Source organism: Aquarana catesbeiana, linkage group LG04, assembly GCF_042186555.1.
Source record: "Aquarana catesbeiana isolate 2022-GZ linkage group LG04, ASM4218655v1, whole genome shotgun sequence".
Classification (NCBI taxonomy): domain Eukaryota; kingdom Metazoa; phylum Chordata; class Amphibia; order Anura; family Ranidae; genus Aquarana; species Aquarana catesbeiana.
Window position 1 is genome coordinate 234,544,001 of NC_133327.1, and position 17,500 is coordinate 234,561,500.

Here is a 17,500-nt window from a genome sequence, read left to right on the forward strand (position 1 = left end):
GGAGCAGTGCTGTGTGGGGGGGGGTCATGTAAAGGGAGCAGTGCTGTGTGTGGGGGGGGGGGTCATGTAAAGGGAGCAGTGCTGTGTGTGTGGGGGGGGGTCATGTAAAGGGAGCAGTGCTGTGGGGGGGGGGGGTCATGTAAAGGGAGCCGTGCTGTGTGTGTGGGGGGTCATGTAAAGGGAGCAGTGCTGTGGGGGGGGGGGGGGAGGGGTGTCATGTAAAGGGAGCAGTGCTGTGTGTGGGGGGTCATGTAAAGGGAGCAGTGCTGTGTGTGTGTGGGGGGTCATGTAAAGGGAGCAGAGCTGTGGGGGGGGGGTGTCATGTAAAGGGAGCAGTGCTGTGTGGGGGGGGGTGTCATGTAAAGGGAGCCGTGCTGTGTGTGGGGGGGTCATGTAAAGGGAGCAGTGGGGGGGGGGGGTCATGTAAAGGGAGCAGTGCTGTGTGGGGGGGGTCATGTAAAGGGAGCAGTGCTGTGTGTGGGGGGGGGGGGGTCATGTAAAGGGAGCAGTGCTGTGTGTGTGTGTGTGTGGGGGGGGGGGTCATGTAAAGGGAGCAGTGCTGTGTGTGTGGGGGGGGGGGTCATGTAAAGGGAGCAGTGCTGTGTGTGTGGGGGGGGGGGGTCATGTAAAGGGAGCAGTGCTGTGTGTGTGGGGGGGGGGGTCATGTAAAGGGAGCAGTGCTGTGTGTGGGGGGGGGGGGGGTCATGTAAAGGAGCAGTGCTGTGTGGGGGGGGGGTCATGTAAAGGGAGCAGTGCTGTGTGTGGGGGGGGGGTCATGTAAAGGAGCAGTGCTGTGTGTGGGGGGGGGGGTCATGTAAAGGGAGCAGTGCTGTGTGTGGGGGGGGGGGGTCATGTAAAGGGAGCAGTGCTGTGTGTGGGGGGGGTCATGTAAAGGGAGCAGTGCTGTGGGGGGGGGGGGGGGGGGTCATGTAAAGGCAGCCGTGCTGTGTGTGTGGGGGGTCATGTAAAGGGAGCAGTGCTGTGGGGGGGGGAGGGGTGTCATGTAAAGGGAGCAGTGCTGTGTGGGGGGGGGGTCATGTAAAGGGAGCAGTGCTGTGTGTGTGGGGGGTCATGTAAAGGGAGCAGTGCAGTGGGGGGGGGGGGGTGTCATGTAAAGGGAGCAGTGCTGTGTGGGGGGGGTCATGTAAAGGGAGCCGTGCTGTGTGTGGGGGGGGTCATGTAAAGGGAGCAGTGGGGGGGGGTCATGTAAAGGGAGCAGTGCTGTGTGGGGGGGGTCATGTAAAGGGAGCAGTGCTGTGGGGGGGGGAATCGTCATGTAAAGGGAGCAGTGCTGTGTGGGATGGAGGTAATTGTAAAGGTGAGCAGTGCTGTATGTGTGGGGGGAGAGGGGGGTCATGTAAAGGGGAGCAGTGCTGTGTGTGGGGGTTTCATGTAAACAGAAGTAGTGTTGTGTGGGGGGAGGGTAATGTAAAGGGGAGCAGTGTTGTGTTGGGGGTCATGTAAAGGAGTAGTGCTGTGTGTGTTGGGGGTCATGTAAAGGAGTAGTGCTGTGTGTGTTGGGGGTCATGTAAAGGAGTAGTGCTGTGTGTGGAGGGGGGGGGGGGGGTCGGTCATGTAAAGGGGAGCAATGCTGTGTGTTGGGGTTATGTATGGGGGAGTAGTGCTGTGGTGTTGGGGGTCATGTAAAGGGGAGCAGTGCTGTGTGTTGGGGGTCATGTAAAGGGGAGAAGTGCTGTTTGGGGGGTTCATGTAAAGGGGAGCAGTGCTGTGTGGTGGGGGGGGGGTCATGTAATGGGGGGAAGTGCTGTGTGTATTGTGGGTCATGTAAACCAGAGCAGTGCTGTGTGTGGTGGGTGTAATGTAAATGGGAGCAGTGCTGTGTGTGGGGGATCATGCACAGGGGAGCAGTGCTGTGTGTGTGTGTGTGGGGGGGGGGGGGGGGGGGGGCTGTGGTCTAGTGTCTACTGCACAAAATGACGTGTGGGTATGTCGTTTCACGCAATAGAGCCGACCTGCCACAGTAAAAGTGCGGTCGGCAAGTGGTTAATTGCATAGGTTTTATATCCGACTATAAAAAATATCAATTTTTTTTTACCTGGTCTTTTTATTTTTATATAATAAAAAAATAAACCCAGTGATTATTAAATCACAAAAAGAAAGCTCTATTTGTGGGAAAAAATTATATAAATTTAAGTTGTGTACAGTTTTGCATGACTGTGTAATTGCCAGTTAAAATAGCATAATAAAGTAGCAAAATAGCAAAAAAATGCCCTGGTCATGGGGGGGGGGGACCTTCCGGAGGTCAAGTGGTTGAAGTCAGTAGACTTCAATCTAGATTGCAATGTGTGCCATCAACTATAGATGTGAAGAGGAATTAGCCAGAAGGTAAAAAAGGTTCAGCAGCTCACCCAGCCCCCCCACAACTTACCTGAGCCCCATCTCGCTCAAGCAATATGCACAAGAGCCTCTGCTTTCCCCGGTCTCTGGTAGCCATTGGCTTCCTCTACTGTCAGTCACAGCCAGTGAGCTGAGGATAGTGTGAAAAGACACACGGTGCAGCAGCTCGGGAGTGAGCCTGCTCAGGAGCCCCTATAGCAAGCTGCTTGCAATGGGCACTAGGCAGGAGGGAGTGGCCTGGAGCGCCAGCATGGGACCCAAGAAGAGGAGGATCGGGGCTGCTCTGTGCCAAAACCATTGCACAGAGCATATAGGTATGACATGTTGTTATTTTACCCACTTACCACCCACCATATAGCAGAATGACGGCGGCAAAGTGGTTGTGATATCCTGAACGGACGTCATATGACGTGATCAGTATAACACAGCCGGCACGCACCTGGGCAATCTGAGGTGCTGTGTGTCAGTCTGACATGCCGCATCTCTGCTCGTGGTAAGAAGCCTCTGACAGAGGCTTCTTACCACGTGATCAGCTGTGACCAATCACAGCTGATCATCACGTGAACCAGGAAGTGGCGGTAAACGGCTTTCATCGATTCACGATGACAGGGAGGGCCGATCGGCGCTCTCCCTGTTGGAGAGGGGGTCTTTGCTGTTTATCGGCACATTGATTATCAGCACAGCCCCCATCAAAAGTTGCCCATCAGCTGCCAATCAGTGCCCCACCAGTAATGCCTGTCAGTGTCCCATCAAAGTGCTACTCAGTAATGCCTGTCAGTAACTCCTCATCAGTGCTGCCTATCGGTGCTGTCGGTGCCCATCAGTTTTTTTCTTTTGTTTTTTTTTTTTTTAATTGTCTGTATTTTTCGTTTTTAGCGCAAAAATTAAAACCGCAGAGGTGATCAAATGCCACCAAAAGAAAGCTCTATTTGTGGGAAGAAAATATTAAAAATTTAGTTTGGGTACAGTGTTGCATGACCGCGCAATTGTCATTCAAAGGAAGGGAGGAAGTGCCTGGTATGGAAGTGGTTAAAAGATAAAATGAACCTTTAATATAACTTTAAGAATTTATGTCGGAAGCCTATTAAAAAGGAGTATTAGGTTTGTTGGTTTACAATACAGAAGAAATTGAAGAATGTGAATTATTGATTGTTTTCTGTAGGTATGATGCTGCTATTGACTTGTTCACAAGATCGTGTGCTGGTTACTGTGTTGCCACTTTTATTCTTGGAATTGGTGATCGGCACAATAGTAACATAATGGTGAAAGACAACGGACAGGTAAATTTTTTTAGCTCTGTGTTGATTGCCCATTTTTTGCTAATTTTCCTCAGATGTTAATAAGTGTTTCTTATCAGTTGTTTCACATAGATTTTGGGCACTTTCTGGATCACAAAAAGAAAAAATTTGGATACAAGCGAGAGCGGGTACCATTTGTGTTAACACAGGACTTTCTAATAGTCATCAGCAAAGGAATTCAAGAGTGCACGAAAACCAGGGACTTTGAAAGGTAATCCAAAAAGTATATTTTCTTTGCTTTTAAACCGCACCAGTTTCCCTAAGACCCCTTTCACACTGAGGCGCTTTACAGGCGCTATAGCGCTAAAAATAGTGCCTGCAAAGCACCTCTCCTGTCATTCCAATGTGAAAGGCCGAGGGCTTTCACTGGAGAGGTGTACTGGCAGGACGTAAAAAAAAAAAGTCCTGCAAGCAGCTGTTTTTAAGCGCTTTAGGAGCGGTTTATACACCGCTCCTAAAGCACCCCTGCCCTGCCGGCGCTTTTAACCCTTTGTTGGCTGCTAGCGCTAGAAATAGCGGTGCTCTACCATCGATGCCCAGGTGCTGTGAGTGTGAAAGAGCTCTTATAGAGCTAATATTCATTTGATTTGTTTGTGAATGTCAATTATGACTTGCTAAAATGAAGAAAGGAAAACACATGTAGTCCAATGACTCATTGCTTGAAATAACTCTTGTTTGAACTTACCATGACAGTACGAGGCCTTGCTACTGGAAAAATGGTTGATAAAAGGATGTAGGATTTGCACGTGTGCAGAGTGTGGGACTCCGAAATATGATTTTTGAGCAAAGAAAACTATTTTTTTTTTTTTTTTTTTACAGCTTTCTCTGGATTTTGTATTCTTGTATTGGGCTCCATAGTTTGGAGATTTCAGAGTGCCTTGGGAGGGAAGAAATCTCCAACCCAGTGTCCACATTTTGTTGAAGACCAGCAAGGATATGTGTGCAGGTGCGCACAGCTTTTTATAATGAAGAACTGAGAATAGTTAAGGGCTTCAGCCAGGAGGGAGGTGTGCACTCAATTTGGAGACAGGGCTTTGCCTTAGAGGCAGGTGTGAGCCAGTAACGCTGTGTTCATTGAAGAGGAGCTGTGTGTTGACTGGTTTAAACTTATGTGCATTGAAAAACCAATGGTCTGAGGAACCCATCACTAAGAACAGAGGTACTGCTGAAAAGAGAGCCAGGTGGCTTGGTATTTTTGTTAACGGTTTATGCTGTGTGTTACCTATACCCCTGTGTGGACTTTACATTGATCTGTTTTTATAACAGTGGGCTACCAGGCCCTTAAAACACAGTTTAGACTGGCATGGACTTCATGAAAATGCATCTACCACTCTGAGTCTAATCAACCCATGTCACAGTACCTATCAGGAACTTTGGGATGCAGAATAATAGCTTGCTGGGTTGCACTAATACAGTAGGATTGTCATTCAGTGACATACCTAACTGGACCTGAACGCCTGGTTTTATAGTGCGTTAGCGGATAAGTTCACCTTTAGGAGCATGTTATCTTACACCCATATTTGATTTAACATGTAAAATGCTCCTATACATCCGCCGCCAGCGCTCCCCACTCTGTGACAGCAGGCGGGGGATACTCCCCCTGCACCCACTGTCAAAATTTGAAAACCGCACTGCTCCACCCACACAGCCGCGTTGTTCATTCACCATTTCCTGTGAATTAACGAATTACAGTTACTGCCAGCCACTGCAGCTGACTGCTTGCAGTTCTGGTGACCGCACTTGTAGTTCAATGATTCTTCCTACAGTCTGGTAATCACCACCCACAATCTGCTGAACACAGCAGCAATTCTTTACAGGCTGCAGTGTAAAAAAATATATATAAATTTAATTTCTTTTACCTGCAAAAATATGTGCAATTTTTTAAATCGCCTAGCAAAATTAGGACTCCTGTTTTAAGAAACTTCTTCTTTTTTATTTATTTTTTTCTAACTCTGAATAATATGTATAAAGGAGATACAAGTAAATATAAGTGGATTTAAAAGATCATCAAGCTTATTTGCACATTTTGTCTTAGGAAGCTGTTTAACTGGTAAAATCAAATTTAAATGGTTTTATGGGGGTTTAAAAGTATGTAATTGCTATGTTACACATGTGTGAAAGCCAAATCCTGTCTGCCAGGCCATCTCATGTGGCCCTGGGCGTTTTTCGGTCGCACTGTTGCCGCCTCCAGTTCTCACCCTCCACTCCCGCTCACCACTGTCGCTTGTAAACACAGAAGCCTTCTATGTTTACATGGACAGCTTTCCTCTTGGCAGCTCTTACAGATTCCTGCATGCCCTGCACTCACGGCGGGGGACAAGGGGGATGCAGGTGCAGTGTGGGATGGTGCATCACATGGCAAGCTGCATTGTAATCGCCATCTGTGCCCTGGCGCACCCCTGAACAGGGCACCCCTGAAACTGCACTCTGTACCTAGCGCACTCTTAAACTCTACCCTCTGTACCAGAGGCGGCTCTCTAATTGGGAAAATTAGGCTATGACTCTGAGTCCCGGCGAATCAGAGTCCCGCAATGCCCGTGGCTTGTGCGGGGTGTCTACATTCCCACACGTCGCGAGCTTCACTGTGTATTGCAGCTGACATCTATCCCCGGCTGCCTGACACACACCATGTACTGTGGAGCGGAGTGAATTGAACCCGCTCCTCCTCCTGCTGTGATGTTTTCCTGTGCACAGAGGAGAAGGAGGAGGGAAGGAGGCTTACCACCTGTACCAAAAGCGCTGGTCTGAGATCTGTGTAATCCAAAAGTGAGTCTTGCAGAGTAGGGGAGGTGGGCATGAAGAAGAGGGTGAGGGAGGGAGGACAACCAAAGAGTTCACTTGGAGTGATTTGGGGAGAGGATATGTGTTAGGGGGCACTTTAGGACTTGTGCTACGAGGGGGCTTGGATATGAAAATCCACCCCCCCCCCCCCCATCAAACGGATACCGTCTGCCACAAAGGGGGTGGCTCTAGGCACCCCACAAGAGATGTGGATAAATGCTGCCGCTGCCCAAACTAGTGCCCCCCCTACCAGGCAAGTTAGTGGTGCAAAGTGTGGGTTCCAAGACGCAGGGCGGGTTCACACCATGAATCGCACAGGAAAACACTGTGCAATTCACATGTGTCCCTTCACTTTTTTTTTTTTTTTTTTAATGCGAATCTTATGCAAGTTCAGCCATACAACTGTATGATGGGGTAAGTGGCAGTCAGACAACGAGCGGGCGGATGGAGGGGTGCTAGTTAAATGCTGCCAGGGGGGGCCCAGTGGCTGCATTTGATGGGCACAGTGACTGCAATTGATGGTGTTTTTTTCCACTAATTTTTCAAAATTTTTCAGTTTCTTTGCGCCCCCCCCCCCCCCCCAAAAAAAATTTTGAGCACCAGCTGCCACTAATCTCTTGTATCATGTCTGCAGTCTCTGACCATCTTCTGTATCGTGTCTGCAGTCTCTGACCATCTTCTGTATCGTGTCTGCAGTCTCTGACCATCTTCTGTACCATGTCTGCAGTCTCTGACCATCTTCTCTATCATGTCTGCAGTCTCTGACCATCTTCTCTATCATGTCTGCAGTCTCTGACCATCTTCTGTATCATGTCTGCAGTCTCTGACCATCTTCTGTATCATGTCTGCAGTCCTCTGACCATCTTCTGTATCATGTCTGCAGTCTCTGACCATCTTCTGTATCATGTCTGCGGTCTCTGACCATCTTCTGTATCATGTTTGCGGTCTCTGACCATCTTCTGTATCATGTCTGCGGTCTCTGACCATCTTCTGTATCATGTCTGCGGTCTCTAACCATCTTCTGTATCATGTCTGCGGTCTCTGACCATCTTCTGTATCATGTCTGCGGTCTCTGACCATCTTCTGTATCATGTCTGCGGTCTCTGACCATCTTCTGTATCATGTCTGCGGTCTCTGACCATCTTCTGTATCATGTCCTGCGGTCTCCGACCATCTCCTGTATCATGTCTGCGGTCTCCGACCATCTCCTGTATCATGTCTGCCGTCTCCGACCATCTCCTGTATCATGTCTGCCGTCTCAGACCATCTCCTGTATCATGTCTGCCGTCTCAGACCATCTCCTGTATCATGTCTGCCGTCTCAGACCATCTCCTGTATCATGTCTGCCGTCTCAGACCATCTCCTGTATCATGTCTGCCGTCTCCAACCATCTCCTGTATCATGTCTGCCGTCTGACTGCGGAAGGTGCTCCAGAGCCACCTCCACAGTAGAATTCCCATTTTAAATGCAATTTGGAACTCTGTGGACTCTGATATAAGGTAATCTTTGGTCACCAGAGCTCCCCCCTCCCTTACATTAGAGTTCCCCTTTACACCCAGGTCTGCAGGTTCCCCCGTAGATCGTGTTCCACAGCATTCCCCTTTACATCAGAGTTCCCCTTGCACTGTAAGGGGGAATCCTGCAGACTCTGATATATGGGGGAACTCTGTGCTGGCTGGGTTATATTAACCTGACCTTCATGTAAGTGGAGAAATATGCGTGTAATATATATATATTTGATTAACAAAGAATTGGTTAGATAAAATTCGATAAACGGTGAAATCATAGTTCATAGAATTTAAAACTCTAATATATTTTTTATATATACAATTTTTATTGCTTGAATTTTTCCCATTATGGGCGTGAGTGGGGCCTTGTGTCTGATTTGCCAAAGCCTCACAAAGCCTAGAACCGCCTCTGCTCTGTACATCTTTGAACTCTGCACATATCACACTTCTGGTATTTATTGCCCCTTTGACATCCTTCCACTGTGCAATTTTGCCACACCCACTGTTCGATGCAGTTTGGCGGGGATGGCACGGTTGAGTTCCTGCACCTATTATCTGAGAAAAATAGCATTGGATAAATCTATATATAGTCTTATAGACACAACTGGCCCTTTAAGAGCAACCATAATGCTGATGCTGCCCATGTTGAAATTGAGTTTTTCACACCCCTGCTCTACGATGTAATAACACATGGCACAGTCTAATATTACCTTGCAAACACTGGTTTGTAGTGCTGCAAGCAAGTATTAAGAAAGCAAGCATTGAGAGGTGTCTTGGAGCGTTAAACACAGACTGAATGCTAAATGTTGTATTAACCACTTGCCGACCGCCTCCTGTAGATATATGTCAGCAGAATGGCACGGCTGCGCAAAGTAACGTACCTGTACGTTACTTTGAATTTTGCCGCGCGCGCCTGCCGTGAGCTCCGTGGGTCAGGTCGCGGGTCCCATGGACTCGATCGCCGCGGGGATGCCCACGATCGCCTCACAGAGAGGACAAATGGGGAGATGCTGATGTAAACATGGTCCCAAAAAATGTGTCAAAAGTGTCCGACATGTCCGCCATAATGCTCGCAGTCACAATAAAAATTGCTGTTCGCCGCCATTACAAGTAAAAAAAAAAAAAATTATTAATAAAAATGCCATAAACTATCCCCTATTTTGTAAACGCTATAACTTTTGCGCAAACCAATCAAATGCTTATTGCGATTTTTTTTTTACCAAAAATATGTAGAAGAATACATACATACATATCTAAACTGAGGAAAAAAAATGTTTTTTTTATATATATTTTTGGGGGATATTTATTATAGCAAAATGTAAAAAATAATGCGTTTTTTTCAAAATTGTCCCTCTTATTTTGTTTATAGCGCAAAAAATAAAAATCGCAGAGGTGATCAAATACCACCAAAAGAAATCTCTATTTGTGGGGAAAAAAGGATGTCAGTTTTGTTTGGGAGCCACGTCGCACGACCGCGCAATTGTCAGTAAAAGCGACGCAGTGCCGAATCGCAAAAAGTGCTCTGGTCAGGAAGGGGGTAAATCCTTCCGGGGCTGAAGTGGTTAAACAAGCTTTCTGTAAAAGTAAAGCAGGTCTGAAGCTTTCTTAAAGCGTGATTAAAAAAAATCTGTGTTCCTCAAAGGATGCAACAAATTCTTTTGAGTTCTTAGACTGTTAGGTTATACTGTCACCTACAGGAGAAATGGACACTTGCAACCCAAATACCATTGGCCAGCAAAGTATAATCCTGCCTGCAACTGTTTTATGCCTAAGTTGTTTTTTTGTTTTTTGTTTTTTTGTTTTTTTGTGCTAATGTCCTCATGAAAATTGTGTGGGTTTTTATTGCTATGCTTTCTGTTAATTTGGACAATGCAGATTTTATAACTACATTCGAAAATTTACTTTCTCCTTGTTTTGCAGCAGTCAGATTTACCTTTTTAATGTGCCTCTGATTAACCCCAAATAACGTTTAGCTGTTCTAGTAGGTCTTTCCTGACATTTTCTTAGTCTCATCCTACAGCAAAAGCCATGGTCCGCAAAGAGCTTCCAAAGCATCACAGGGATCTCATTGTTAAAAGGTATCAGTCAGGAGAAGGGTACAAAAGAATTTCCAAAGTATTAGATATACCATGGAACACAGTGAAGACAGTCATTATCAAGTGGCTAAAATATGGCACAACAGTGACATTACCAAAACTGCACTTCCCGCCAAAATTTATGAAAAGACGAGAAGAAAACTGGTCAGGGAGGCTGCCAAGAGGCCTACAGCAACATATAAACGGAGCTGCAGGAATATCTGGCAAGTCTGGCTGTGTGGTACACGTGACAGTCTCCCGTATTCTTCATATGTCTGGGCCATGGGGTAGAGTGGCAAGACGGAAGCCTTTTCTTACGAAGAAAAACATGCAAGCCCGGCTAAATTTTGCAAAAACACATCTGAAGTCTCCCAAAAGCATGTGGGGAAAATGTGTTGTGGTCTGATGAAACCAAGGTTGAACTTTTTGGCCATGTTTCCAAAAGATATGTTTGGTGCAAAAACAACACTGCACATCACCAAAAGAACACCAACCCCACAGTGAAGCATGGTGGTGGCAGCATCATTGTCAGAGAATTCCTAGAAGATGTCTTGCCAATAGATATGTGCATTCGCACAAGAGAAGGGCGCGTGGGAACGCACGCAAACAGGCGCACACATGGGGCATCTTGGCGCCAGGCAGGCTATTTAAGGAGGACTCTAAGCTTTAATGCTGACTGGTCTTCAGCTGTTGCCTGAATCCTGCTTACTTTTGATATGCTTACTTGGTTTATGACTCGGCTTTCTCCTGACCTTATCTTGGATTCTGTTACCTGGCTCCTGGCTCCTCCTCCTGACCCGGCTCGTCCCTGACTTGGCTCCATTCCTGATTCTGTACCTCACTGCCTGCATGTTGATGACCTTGGCTATCCCACAACCATGCTTCTGTCTGCTGACTCCAGCTTCCTAGCTCATTCGAGTGCCTGCCCAGCTGCCTGCGATTATGATCCTGTGACCTGCTGCGAGTTTATGCTGCAAGCCTGCCAGAAGCTCTACATCACCATATGTTCCAGAGTGCCTCTTTAACCCCAGCTGAACTACGGTGCACGGCTGCCCCTCCTGCCCTGAGGGTTCTGCTGCCTTTCCAAAGTCACATCTACTGCTGCAAGTTTCCGGGTCTGCGCCTGCAGACACTCACGTTCCTCCTGTCCCTCTGCTCTGTTTCACTCTCAGCGGGATTTGGGTTGGAGATGCAAGAGAGGCAGACCTCGTCGTCTCAGTCTCCCTTCAGGTACGTGTCAATCATGTTTTGGGGCTGTTATTCTTCAGTTGGAACAGGGGACTTAGTCAAGGTAGAGGGAATTATGAACAGTTCCAAATACCAGTCAATATTGGCACAAAACCTTCAGGCTTTTGCTAGAAAGCTGAACATGAAGAGGAACTTCATCTTTCAGCATGACAGCAACCCAAAGCATATATCCAAGTCAACAACAAAGGAATGGCTTCACCAGAAGATTAAAGTTTTGGAATGGCCCAGCCAGAGCCCAGACCTGAATCTAATTGAGCTTAAAGCTGAACTGTGAAATTCTTGTATTGGAAGCATTTGTTCTTCATAGTCCTTTGGATCATTTTTGGATGCTGGTAATCTAGGATGCTACTGAGAAAAGCCTCCATCTTCATCAGTGGAAGCAGCGCCCCCACCTATATGAATGGTAAACATTCCTCTTTCTACACCACCTTTTTAAGAAGCTCTAGGCTAGGCTCCCAGTCTGCCTGCAAAGTCTGGCACTTGTCTGCTAAATCTTTAGACTAGCATTCCTCAGCATTCAGGTGTGCCCCTGCATTCCACAGTGAGGAAGGGGGGATGCTTGAACAACTTGCTTCTCCAACACTTGGAGAGAGTGGCATCCCAGGGCTACAAACTGATTGTTATTGACAAACTTCCTCTGCCACCCCACTGATTAGCAGATCTCCTTCAAGACCTCTTGGGTTTTTTTGGATTAAGGTGTCATTGTCCAGTTACTGTGGCAAAACCTTTTTTTTTTTTTTTTTTTTTTTTAAGGGGTTTCTCTTCCAACTTGTTTACCGTTACCCCCATCTTGGACCTCATGTTCTGAATGTCCTTACTTGAAACCAGAGAACCTGCATGAAACCCAGTCTATTTTTCATAGACTCCCTTCACCACTTACTGGCTTTTATAGACATTGCAGAGATGTCTCCATCTTTCCAGTACATCTGCTTTTCCTACATTTTGCTATAGGAACCCATACAGTACCAAAATGGCCTTGACTTTCAGATGCTTGTCTGCACTCCAAGTGTTCACGAAGTTGTCAACCCTAATATTAGCCCTGCACTGCTCTATTTTACGAGGCAGTATAACCAAACAGTCTAAGAACACAAAGTTCTGTGTCTCTTAATGGACTCCAAGAAAAAGATTTTGCATTAGTTACAAATGCCGTACGTTTAAAGATGCATCCAACATATTGGTGCTTTAAGAGCTTCAAGAAAACTGCTTTTTAAATATTTCCTAATTGTGATGCTCTTCAGGCTAACATTTACCACCTGCTAAACACCACCTGTATGTCTAAAGCCTAATGCAGCCTTCTCTTGTTGTATGATGCCATCTACCTGAGGAAGGGGCTGTGAGTTCTTTGCATGCACAAAAAAAGTGCAGATTCAAGGCTTCCCAAGTTGAACGCATTTAGTGATGCATATACACTGATTCTCTTTGAAATACAAACGAAAGCTGCAGGCCTTCTGTCAGGAGTTTACATGCATCCAGAGTGTTGCTATCATTCTGCCTACTCTTTTGTCCTTCATTACTTCAGAAGATGCATTATTAATATATACATTATATTTTCATATTTTTAATAATTGCAAATATTTATCTTAAGCATACAGTATATAACGCATCTAACTTATTCATACACCATGGGTTTTAGGCTCATATCTTCAGGTGACATTGGCAAGCTTTTTGAGGACACTCTTCCCCTATAATATTATCCCACTCCATGAGTCTTCAGTTGTTTTTTTTGTTTTTTTTTTGCTAATGTCTGTAGATAATGGACCTCTTCTCGGAGAAACCATCTTTCTTTTTTTTTTTTTTTCTTTATTATATCTTCCGATTCTTCAGTCAACCCTCACTGTCTTTTATTGCCTACACAGAAGCAGTGAAATCTGGATTGGTGAAACCTTGAGAACTATACACAGGGTGCTATATAGGTCCAAGGGCATGGTCCATCTCTATGGAGCCCAGTCCCTCGGGGGTATGGTCACTGTAACAGGTGAAACTTGGACTTCATATACAGGGTCACCCTGTATTTTTTTTTTTCTTTCTTTACTGTTACTGTGTAAAATAGGGCTGTGTTTGGAATTCATTTACTTCACAATGCAAACTTTTCAAATTGGTGCTACCCCCACAGGTCCCACATTTATTTTTTTTATAAGAAATACGTATGCTGCGGAACCTCTATGCATAACCTATCTATGCAACCTAAAGCAAAGGTTAATAAGGTCAGGCTAATTTATGCCTTCCCTCCACTGAATATTCTACCTCACCTGCTTCACAAAATAGAGCAAGAGGTAAACTGTGATTCTTCTGGCACCAAATTGACCCAGAAGAACCGGGTACACCGACAAACTTAGACTTCTTGCAGACAACCCCTAGCCTCTTCCCAACAGCCCAGATCTGCTATCCCAAGGCCCTTTATTCCACCCTGTTTCACAGTCTGGCTGTACCGCATGGCTGTTGAAACCCAGGTCTTTAAAGGACAGAGGGGTTTCTGTGCCTGTGATTTCTACCATGCTGGGAGCAAGTAAAGCTACATCCAGGCAGATGTATTCTTTACCTAGCAATCTTACTTCGCCAGGTGCGAGCTTTAGTCAATTTAATTCCAGAGATTACTCTATGCCTCACATTCTAGCTTTGCTACAAACAGATCTTGACTAGAATCTGGCTCTTGGCACTTGAAGAGGGCAAGTATCAACCTTATCCAAGTGTTTTCAAAGATCTTTGTTTTCCATTCCCTTGCAAAAACCTTTTATCCAAGGTGTTCTCATGGCTAGCCCCCTTTACACCCCCAAGTATTTCCTTGGGATCTTAGTTTGGTTCTCGGTCTTGCAGAAATCACCCTTTGAACCCATCTGGAATATTCCCTAAAAAAGCAAACCATGTGAAACAGTGGTGCGCTAATGCAATTGTTAATCTGAAAAAAGAGGGACATTTTAGATATAGTTCAGAAGTCCAATGTGATAAAGTGCTCCAAAGAAACAATCCTTGCTCCTCAGTGCATGAAAACGGGTGGTAAATTTTCCAACCACCAGCTAATCACCTCATAGGTGCAATGTGCACGTTCACCTCCATGTTATGGCCAAAAAGGCCACAATCGCAATAAGGATGATCACTAAGCTCGATCCACAAGCATGCCCCTCTGGTCCTCCTCTGTCTCTGATGGATTAGTTTCCCTCAGCTATATTGCTTAACCACTTCCCACCCTCAGTACGTCATATGACGTCCTTGACTTTCAGTGGGGACTTCTGAATGATGCCTGCAGCTGCAGGCATCATTCAGATATCATTCTTTTCTGCCAGCAATTCTGTGCACTGTAAGAATGATCATAGCAGCAATTCGGCCGCTTGATCGTTCTTGCAGGCGACGTGAGGGGACATCCCCTCCCGCCACCCACCGTTGCTTCTCCAGGCTCTCCCGTGCCATCGGGGACCCTGAGAAAGAATCTGCCGCCGCCGGATGAAGGGCATAGAGATTTCCGGTGACCAGATGGTCACCAGTCATCTCTATGACCGTCGGAGGCCTGGGCACGACGTTATGACGTCACGTCGGGGCCGCGGATATCAACAAAGCTCTCGGTTGGAAAGCATCAGATCTGTCTTCTAGGAAAAAAAAAAAAAAAAAAAAGAATCTGATGCTTTCCAGCCTGGAGTGAGAAATGTGGGGTCTTGAAGATCTCATATCTCTCCATAAAGAGGACCTGTCACACAATATTCCTATTACAAGGGATGTTTACATTCCTTGTAATAGGGATAAAAGTAATCAAAAAAAAATTTTTTTTAAAGGAATAAAATCACAATAAAATAAAGCAATAAAATTTTTTTAAAGCGCCCTCGTCACCGTGTGCTCGCGTACAGAAGCGAATGCACACGCAAGTCCCGCCCACATATGTAAATGCATTGCCACGTGCGTTAGAGCGAGAGCAACAATTCTAGCACTTGACCTTTCCTCTGTAACTCTAAACATGTAACTTGTAAAAAAAATTTAAAGCGTCGCCTATGGAAATTGTGCGCAATTCTAAAGCGTGACATGTTAGGTTTCTATTTACTCGGCGTAACATCCTCTTTCACATTATACAAAAAAATTGGGCTAACTGAAACTGCCCCCCCCCTCCAAAAAAACGCATTTGAAAATTTTTGCACAAATACTGTGCGACATAAAAAGTTGCAACGATCGTCATTTTATTCCCTAGGGTGTCTGTTAAGAAAAACATATATATTTTTCATACATCATGGGACACAGAGTTAGGCTAATATTCATTACCTACTGGGTTATACACCATCTCTAGGTGAATGGACACTGATAGACAAAGTCTTAGACAGGAAGTGATCCCCTTTATAACCCCTCTCATACAGGAAGTACATCAGCTTTTACCGATGTCTGCAAGGTGGATGGACACATCTGTCTAAGCTCCAGGTCTCTAGTCCCACAGTTCTTAAATTAATCAAGGCATCAGATCCATTTGACACAGGCTCCTATATGCTTAGATAAATGGTACCTGAGCCTCGCAAAGAAGACTCAAGATCCTGCAAGGTTTTGCCTGTAATGCGACCTCTGGGCACAGGACCCTGCGAAGTGGAATCCTGGACACCACAGCACTAAGGCATTCCTGCAGGTCCAAGGTAATGGACCCTAACCATGAAAAGGGTACCCAGTCCTTGAAGGTCCTCAAGTGACAGGAACCCACTGTGATGGGTGAAGATTGGGCTCTTAGTTTCCCACCTGCCCTGTGCCTTAACGGGTAAGTGAAGCCCCCTTATTTACTTTTTGTAGGGTGTCCCAGTGATTGTAACAATCAGTCAAGCTAGCTAGAGGCTGGACACCTGTGTGCAGTGACTATATGGGGGAGAATGGGCTAGCTGTGGGTATACCTTTTTTGCTTGTGTCTGGCTGTTTTTACCTGTATGATGGCGCACGACGGTGCGCCATTTCGCCATGGTACACGTGCATTCACAAGAGCACTGCTGTGCTCAGCAGTTTGGTGGCCATGGTGCACGCGGCTTCGCCATAGGCGTTGTGCGCACTCAGCCGCACATGCGCCATAGCCTAATCTGGGTGCACGGAGATTCGCGTCATATGCGAATGCAACCGTGCCCGATTGTCGGGACCACGCGCATGCGCAGAACATCCAGGCGCGCAGGTAGCTTATTTAAGCTGTGTAGGCCAAGCATGCGGTGCTTCCAGAGGGCAGCTGTGGGACACAGAGCAGGCTCTGAACCAGACATTTGCAGAGGTTCACTTCTCCTTACCCGAGTCACGTGAGTCACCAGGTGTTGCTTGGCAGGCTAAAGTGCTTAGCAGGATTGTTGCATAGGTGCTTGGTGAGCCCTATTAAAGGGTCTGCCTTCTGTGGTGTGTTAATACTACACCTGGGTACTCCCTTTTTGTGGCTTGTAAATGTCTTCAAAAAAGGAGAGCAGGACTAACACTACAGGGAAGGGCACACCTATGTCAGTAGCTCCTGGTGAACCTAGTCGTATCCCTAGTGTTGTATCCCCTGAAAGACCAGAGGCTTCTGGGCAATCTGAGCCACTGCGGCTATCTGGTATTGTGCCTACAGTCAACACTGCTGCTTTACCCTTTATCACCAAGAATGAACTGTCCTCGGCCCTTAGAGCACAGGATTGCTGACATGGTTGCCTCCATCCCGCAGGGTGGCAAGAAGTGTGACAGATCCCCCTCCCCTGAGCCTCCTAGTTTGGAGCAGGAATGGGTTGAGGCTGGGGAAGAGCTAAAAGCTTAGGATTCTGTGGAGGGCCTGGCCGATGAGTCTCTGCTTCTGAGCAATCTGGACAAGAAGATATCCAGTTGGTGTCTGCCTCTGTCACAGAGGCTTTTAAGCCAGACTCTTACCGAGATGGTTCATTCTGCCTTTTAAGTTGCCATTTGCAGAGGTTACTGAGCCCCCCTGGTCCTCTTTGGAGTCCCTGAGGCCTCTTCAGGCGGCACAGGCTTTCCCCTTACACCCACTGTTGGAATAGGTGGTGTATGCTGATTGGGAACATCCTGACAGGATTTTTGTTCCTTTTTTAAGAGGTTTTCCCTTTTTATACCCCATGGATGAAAAGTTCATCAAGAAGTGGAGCATGCCAGCCGTAGATGCAGCAGTCTCTTCCTTAAACAAGACCTTAACTTATTCTGCAACTCCAGTGTCATATGCGAGGATATGAATAAGGCCAGATAACTTAACTTTGCTTCTTATCAAAGCACAACAAAGTCCTTTTTAACTTTATTTGTAAAATAACAGCAAAGA

At 46.3% G+C, this 17,500-nt stretch overlaps 1 protein-coding gene across 2 annotated transcripts in view; it reads left to right on the forward strand.

Annotated features, from left to right (window-relative positions):
• Positions 1-17,500, forward strand: part of PIK3CA (phosphatidylinositol-4,5-bisphosphate 3-kinase catalytic subunit alpha) — a 242,171-nt gene that overhangs the window by 212,231 nt on the left and 12,440 nt on the right. For both annotated transcript variants that reach the window (XM_073626255.1, XM_073626254.1), the window contains 2 exons: positions 3,521-3,638; positions 3,716-3,867. In XM_073626255.1, coding sequence (XP_073482356.1) covers positions 3,521-3,638; positions 3,716-3,867 — 270 coding nt within the window. The remainder of the gene's footprint in view (positions 1-3,520; positions 3,639-3,715; positions 3,868-17,500) is intronic.